This window comes from Sitophilus oryzae, unplaced genomic scaffold (genome assembly GCF_002938485.1).
Source record: "Sitophilus oryzae breed Bouriz unplaced genomic scaffold, Soryzae_2.0 scaffold_1903_pilon_pilon, whole genome shotgun sequence".
Lineage (NCBI taxonomy): Eukaryota > Metazoa > Arthropoda > Insecta > Coleoptera > Curculionidae > Sitophilus > Sitophilus oryzae.
This window is the reverse complement of record NW_022146617.1, coordinates 316,737-324,696: the sequence shown is the minus strand read 5'-3', so window position 1 is coordinate 324,696 and position 7,960 is coordinate 316,737. Positions and strand designations below refer to the sequence as shown.

The window sequence follows — 7,960 nt, the reverse complement described above, 5'->3', positions numbered from 1 at the left end:
CCGTGTTCCAGGCAGTAATGTTGTATATTTAGTAGTCCGTTGGTGGTTATTCGCCAAACGTGCTTAGAGGTGTTGGTTTTAGTTCCCTGTGTATTTAGGACTACATCGAATCTAATGTATCGATGGAGAGAAATGTTCTCGATGTCTTCGACTACACGCTAGTTTGTGATTACTAATGTTATTAGTAGCGATGGTAATATCTATAAGGGACTCTTCGTTTGCGTTCATAAATGTGGGGTATGGCCTCGATTAATGACCACGAGGTCATTACTGGCTAACCATTCTTCCATTATTCTTCCTTTTTCATTTTCAACCCGAGAGCCAAAAATCAGAGACTTGGCGTTAAAATCGCCCGCAATGATGGCTTCTTTGTTCTTTGTTCGGACGATTGTTTCTATCTCGGTCAGTAGCTCTTTTATAAGTTCACTAGGCTTATTGGGCGAAAAGTAACATGAGAACATTAACATGTTAGTAAATTCAATACATACATACCCAGGACCAGGGATATAGTCCAAGACGGAACACTTATTATCTAGGTTTGCCCGTAGAAAGATATCACCGTTTTTGTAACAGATGTTGTTCTTTTTTGCAGTCACATTGGGTTCTTGTCCCACTATCAGATTAATGTTTTCGGAGGGTGCGTATTGGAGCAGCAGGTCGTATGCAGCTCCATGCCTGTCGATGTTTATTTGTAAGACCGAGAGAATATGCTGGCTTCTTCACCGACTTTGATGGTTGCGGCTTCAGAGGCGAGGCATTTGTTACAGATCTTGGCATTGTAGCCTCCAGAATGACAAGGTCGGCAGCAGGAGACTTCGGTGTACTATCTTCAGCGCTTTGTTCTTTACCTGTGGAGCTCTTATCTGGTTCCTGTCCCAGTGTGCTACCGTTCGATGTATCACTTGTAGAGGGTGTATGTACTTGCTTTTGTCGTGGAGTCTCCTCTGAAACTTCGTCCTTGTATGTTAGGCTTTGTGTTTTCCTTGCCTTCGTAAGCGCTTTTCTGAAGGCTTTACATTTGCCGCTGTTGGCCGTGTGGCCTGATGTATTACAGACTTGTCTATCGTTGGCTATGCGAGCCGAAGGTATCCCTGCTAATTTCCTAATATCTTAGGTTCAGTCTTCTTCTAGGTCTCTTAATCCCTAGTGGGTACCATGTTGTAATTTTTGTGGTCCATTTTTTGTCCGTCCTTCTTGCCAGGTGTCCTGCCCATTGCCACTTGAGGGATTTGATTCTGTAGATGACATCTATTACCTGGGTCTTTTGTCTTACCACTCTATTCTTTTACAGTCTTTCTTGGTTATTCCGATATTTCTTTCCATTGAGCGTTGTACGACCTGCGGTTTTCTTATGATTTTTAAGTGTTAAGTGTTCAGGTTTCACATGCATAGGTCATAGGTCATGACTTGTAGTACACATTGGTCGAATGTTTTTTCCTTTAGATAAAGTGGCATTCTAGATGAATAGTTTATATTCGTTAGAAATTTTTTGTTCCACTTGAAAATTTGTAATAAAAAAAGTAAAATACCACTGACAAATTGATTTTCTTGTAGTGACGAAAAAGCCTGAAGTCTTATCAGGAAAATTAACTAGTATTCACGACTTTGGTAGGTAGCTATTTGATATAAAAAATAAAAAATGAAGTGAAATAAAAATATAAGAAAAATATAATGCAGAAAAAAAAATCAAAACAGCTAACAGCAAGGTTCTAACAAGGACAAAATTAGTAATGCAAAAAAGGTAAAAGATATCAGTAATAATTCAAAACTATAAATGTAAATGCTTTCAAGAGATATTAATACGTTATTTCACAAAAGTAGATCCTTAGACAGCTATAACTTACTTTTTATGTAATATATAGGCCTATATCGTATAATTTACTATAGTTATTAGTGGATTTAAGATGTGCTAATTAAATTAATTATAAAATATTAGATCAAATTAACAGAAATAGGTATACGCAGCGTATTGCTGAAAGATTTTAATCTAAATAGATAACCACATTAATTCTAATCCTGTTTTATATTGTGTAGTATGAAAGATGACATAATTTAATAAGAGATAATACTGATAAACGTCTCAATGAATTAATATGCTTATACATCTACAATTGTTAAATAATAATATTAAAGGTTAATTACTTATTTCATTAAATTCAAAAAATGTCACATATTGAGCGTATGATGTCCATTTTTATTCATTATTTTAAACGAAAAAAAAATCCATAGAAAAGTCGGACTGGCCATATAGTGGAGGTGGCATTTGCTAGTCGGGCTCCAGCCTTCGCATTTTTTAGTAAAATAATTTCCTTCCAAATTATTATCCCATCAACAAATTTAAAAAACATTTTAATCTAATGCATATACACTTCTTCTGATATTTATGCATTAGGTTCAGGCCTTGTGATTACACATCTTTTAAAGGTCACTTTGGCAATCTACTCCCTTCAGGTCATTTTGAGATGCTGTTCATTATTAAATATGACGTAATAAAAAAGGTTATTAATCAATCATCAACACTATTTTTAAACTAGCTGACCTGGCAAACGTTGTTTTGCCATATAAATTATTCCTAGGATTATTCCTAAGAGTATTCCTAGAATTATTCCTAAGATTATTCCTAGGATTATTCCTAGGATTATTCCTAAGATTATTCCTAGGATTATTTTTTAAAATTGTCCAAAAAATAAAATAAAAATTTGGACTGGACCACCCTTATCACTTAAGGGTATAAAAAATAGATAACAAACTATTATCAGACCTTCTGAATATACATACAGGGTCCGGCAATAGTGCGTCGGGCATCTGTAGCTCCTCAAATAAAAAACTTGAGAATTTTGTTTAAGTGCAAATCTAAAGTATGTACTAGGATGTTTTTCAGGAAAATATTTTAACTTCTATAGGGTGGCTCAAAAAAGTGTGAGTGGATCAGGATGATTTTTTTTAAATGGAACACCCTGTATATTATTGTATTTCTGGCTTCCTCTCGGATCACTTTACATAATCCTGAGAAATGAGTAAATATATTGCGATAGTTTCAGAGATATTAATAAATAAATGAAAAATATATATTTTTCAGCCTGTCTTTAAAAAAAATATTAAAAATACAAGAACTGTCCTGAAACTAAAACTATATCAGGTATTTACTTTAGAGGGTCTGTAGTTACTTTGCTCTAATTATGGTAGTGGTAAATCATACAGGGTGTTTAAAATTTTACGCCAAACTTTCTGAAATATAGAATAATTTTCCTTTCTTTTTTTAAATGGAACACCCTGTATATTATTTTTTATTTGATGGAGAGTTAAAAAATGAACATTTTTTGTATTTAAAGTATTTAAAAATTATTAATGGTTTCACAAATACACGCAGTATTATTTCATATGGCGCTTTCAACGGCAAATTACGAGAGAAAATTCATTAGGTGGATTTGATAAAAATTTACTGTAGAAAATGCCATATGAGGATATAAAACCGCAATTATCTACGAAACCGTTAACAATTTTGAAATACTCTAAATACAAAATATGTTCATTTTTTAATTCCCCTTCTAATAAAAAAAATAATATACAGAGTGTTCCATTTAAAAGAACGAAGAAAAATTATTGTATATTTTGGAATGTTTGGCGTAGAATTTTGAACATCCTGTATGATCTACGATTACCATATTTATAGCAAAGTTAGTACAGACCACCTAAAGTAAATACCTAATATAGTTTTGATTTCAGGAGAGTTCTTGTATTTTTAATATTTTTTTAAGAAACGCTGAAAAATATATATTTTTTGTTTATTGATTAATATCTCTGAAACTATTGAAATATGTTTACTCACATCTTAGGATTATGTAAAGTGATCTGAAGGGAAGCCAAAAATGCAATAATATCCATTTAAAAAAAGTCATCCCGATACTCTCAAACTTTTTTGAGCCACCCTATAGAAGTTAAAATATTTTCCTGAAATTCATCCTAGTACATATTTTAGGTCTGCACTTAAACAAAATTCCCAAGTTTTTTATTCTAGGAGCTACAGATGCCCGACGCACTGTTGCCGGACCCTGTATAAAATTTCATCAAAATCGGTCAAGCCGGTTCCGAGGAGTATGGTAACAAAAACTATGACACGAGAATTTTATATATTAGATTAACCAGATACGGAATTAATATTCTTTCATATTAAGAGAGAAAAAAAAACTCTAAATGAGATTTTCATTGTGTTTGAGCTTTTTGTGAAGAAAAGAGATTTGAGTGCAGCTGATGTTATAAAATAGCGAAACTGCTTGACTGGTTAGAAGTCATATACCAAATTCAAAAAGTAACAAGAAAACCCAATATACAATGTAAAGAACAACTTGTCTGGTAAGTGACTAAACGCCATTTTATTGTTTTGCGTAATGTCCTGTCATAAAACTGATAATTTATGGGATATTTACAACGTATTGTCATTGGACCTCAGCCCAACGCATATACTGTTATCTGATGGCCTTTTTACTGTACACGTTCAAGTTAAATTTACAACTTAAGTGCAATTTTAAATTAGCACTATAAGAACTAATGGTAAACTGTATGTAACATAATTCGTACATGCGTTGCCACATTAAGGATTCTGTTACTACTTATTCGTCTGTAGTGATAATAATTCAATCAATTTTCATTCATTTTCTTGCCGTTTATGAAGTATTATGTATTTAGTATTGAAGTGTAAAATTTAATACTAAAATTACGAATATTTATAAATAAAACACGTCACCTATTATTTTAGAAACTTAAATAGTTAAGAAGAATTTTATTACTATCAGGGAATATAATATGGACACATATAGAGGTTGTTAATTTGTTTATTGCTCGCGGCAAGAGCTTTATGGTTGAAATCTGGCAACTTCGGGACTCGACGGGACGAGTCGGCAGCTTAGCTTAGTACTCATTTGGAATTGGATGGGTGAGAAGCAGTGTTGTCACTCGGTTCCCCAATAAGTAACCGTCCCGTTAACAATCTGTATACCCTGCTGGTGTAAGGGGGTGTAAGGGGCGAGGCCAAGGAAAAGGTCAGCCCAAATGTCAACCTTACCTGCTCGCGTGATAATCTCGGTTATCCGCTGCACCCTGCTAGATAACCAACGAGGCTCTAACGACCGAACGGCTGCCGGAATAAGCAGCCCCCACTTTTTGGCCAACAGCTTCGAGTGAAAGAGCCAGAAAATGCAAGGGCACTCTTTTGTCCTTGGGCTGAGAAATCAACTCAAAAGGCGGATGAACTGCAGCAAGTAGTGAACGGCATAAGGATGACCCAAGACCAGAAATGCCAGCCCTAGTAGAGGGTGTTCCTTAATGACATGCTAATATTTAAAGAACCGATTCTTGGACCTATTCTAAGAAAAAAACTTCATATAATATGTCCTAAACATGTTAACTTTTCAGATGTAGGGTGGTGAAATTTTGTATTTTTTTTCAAAATATCCCCCCTAATGGTATATTTGATACACATCTTCCATGCATCAAAATGCATATTTTGATATTGAAAAAATTGTTTTATTTCTTTCCGCCGATGCAGAAATAATTTCCACGCAACAGTTACCGCATCATATTTTCAGCGAATTGACCCTGAAATAAAAATTGATGACTTGAATTTTTTTAAGCAAAAACTATGCGTCGAACTAAAAAAATCAAAAAAATTAAAAATGTTTAGAAATTCTTAGGGAGTCAGGGGTGTACACTTTTTCTCTCCAAAATTATTGAATGTAAAACTCGTATGGATGGCACTGGTTGAAATAAATAAAATACAAAGAGTACACCAGAAAAGGTATTGTAATGCATAGAAGACGTGTATCAAGTTTCATAAAGGTATCTGTAATAAAATCAGAGTTGTTATAAAAAAGTTTTTTTTAGAAAAATTTACCACACTGTATCTTAGAAATTAAGATGTTTAGGACATACATTCATATGAAGTTTTTTCATTAGAATAGGTGCAAGAATCATCTCCTTAAATATTAGCATGTCATTAAGGAACACCCTGTACAAATGTATTAGCGATGCTTTAGGAATTATTTCTTTGAATGTGGTAGAAAATGATTCAGTATTAAAACTAAAAGAATTTGGGACCTGTCAATTGTCAACGACAACCATTGTCCATATTTATTTGGCTTGCACAACGTTACAGTCAGAAGCATCACTGACCATTATCAAGTGTGAACTAAACTAAATTCTAAAACTACAGAGCTTATACAGGGTTGTTCACCACATACGACACGGAGTATTGAAGCTAAATGATTAGATTTTTAAAAATTGTAAGTTTTGGGTTCGTTGAAGGACTACTACAGCTACAATTTAAAAATATTTTTACAAGATACAGAGTGTCCCAAATAAATAAAAAATAGCAAAGTTGTATTTTTTTAAATGGAACACCCTGTATATTATTACATTTTTAGTTTCTACGATTAAAATAAAGGTAAACTTGATTAAGGCTTATTACACTTAAACATTACCGTTTTTGAAATATTTTCAATTTTGTGAAATTGCAGTAAAAATTTTAAGGCTTCTTCTCCAAGGGTATCAAAGTTTTTAATACTAAATATTTACTGAAGTCTATTTATTGATCAGTTATTGTGTTGCAATAATAAAAATACTACCTCATACAGAGTGTCTAAAATTTTATTTTAAATAATTACTAGATTTAAACGGCAATAACTTGTTTAATTTAAATGGAACGCCCTGTATATTTTAGGAGAATCAGGTGCACAGTTTAATTGTCTATCAAATTGTATTATACCACTCTTTACCTATCCCTTCAAGTTTTCGTAGAAAATGCATTTTCTTATAATTTAGACCTCATTTAACAATATACCCATGGAATATTGACATTTTAGATTATTTTTAAAGTAACAAATGTACAAAATGTATAGGTTAGTTATATTATCGTTTTTTCCAAAATGATAATATTACTAGCCCTTATGTATGCAAAAAGAGAACTATTTAAGTCTTTATAAAAGAGTATACCATTAATTAAATATACCACCATTATTTCCGCCCAAATACTAATTAATTGCATACTTAATTATGTTCGTTAATAAATTATTCTAAATAAATGTGGATTTGAATCAGAAATCAATATAATAATAAATTATGAAAATGAATGTCTCTGTTGTATATAGAAAGTATAGTTTTATAAATAAGCATTTGACAAAAAATGAAATATAATTTTTAAGGTGTTATTGTTTACCACACTGTCTAATACACATAGAAAATTCAGTTTTTTAGTATTTGGAGAATTATTAATCAACGTAAACAGTAAATTAATGTAGTTTGAATACTGGAATCATATTAATTGGTCCTCTTTAACAAATATTTAAACAGTTTTTTTTTTATTTCTTAATGAAATAAACAAACTATATCGACAATATTAGTATCTGTACTCTTTAAAAATTTGGTACATCTTTAAAAATAATCTAAAATGTTAGTATTCCATGGGTATATTGATAAATGAGTTTTAAATTACAAGAAAATGCTTTTTTTACGGAAACTTGAAGAGATAGGTAAAAAATTGTATAATACAGTGTGATAGACAATTAAATTGTGCATCTGATTCTCATAAAATATATATGTTCCATTTAAATTAAACAAGTTATTGCCGTTTAAAGCTTGAAATAATTTAAAATAAATTTTTAGACACTCTGTATGAGGTAGTATTATTTGTATTATTGCAACACAATAACTGATCAATAAATAGAATTCAGTAAATATTTAGTATTAAAAACTTTGATACCCTTGGAGAAGAAGCCTTAAAATTTTTACTGCAATTTCACACATTTTAGGTGTGAAATTGCAGGTTTAAGTGTAATAAACCTTAATCAAGTTTACCTTTATTTTAATCGTAGAAACTAAAAATGTAATAATATACAGGGTGTTCCATTTAAAAAAATACAACTTTCATATTTTTTATTTATTTGTTTGTATCTTGTAAAAATATTTT

The 7,960-nt window shown here is 31.6% G+C and overlaps 1 protein-coding gene across 1 annotated transcript; it reads right to left on the bottom strand.

The window, feature by feature from the left end:
• Nucleotides 1–224: 224 nt before the first annotated feature.
• Nucleotides 225–6,171, bottom strand: LOC115883464. The gene is made up of 3 exons (XM_030901827.1): nucleotides 6,150–6,171; nucleotides 728–1,091; nucleotides 225–675 (listed from the first exon to the last, which is right to left on the bottom strand). The coding sequence occupies exons 1-3, from the start codon at nucleotides 6,169–6,171 to the stop codon at nucleotides 225–227; spliced, it is 837 nt and encodes a 278-aa protein (XP_030757687.1).
• Nucleotides 6,172–7,960: the final 1,789 nt, after the last annotated feature.

What these genes read in the sequence shown, in the direction of transcription:
- LOC115883464 (XM_030901827.1), bottom strand. Translation starts at nt 6,171, where the DNA reads ATGGTCAGTGATGCTTCTGACT. An exon ending in GGTCAGTGATGCTTCTGACT is followed by an intron (nt 1,092 to 6,149) that starts GTAACGTTGTGC and finishes GGAAATTAGCAG; the next exon opens with GGATACCTTCGGCTCGCATA. An exon ending in CTGAAGCCGCAACCATCAAA is followed by an intron (nt 676 to 727) that starts GTCGGTGAAGAA and finishes AAACATCGACAG; the next exon opens with GCATGGAGCTGCATACGACC.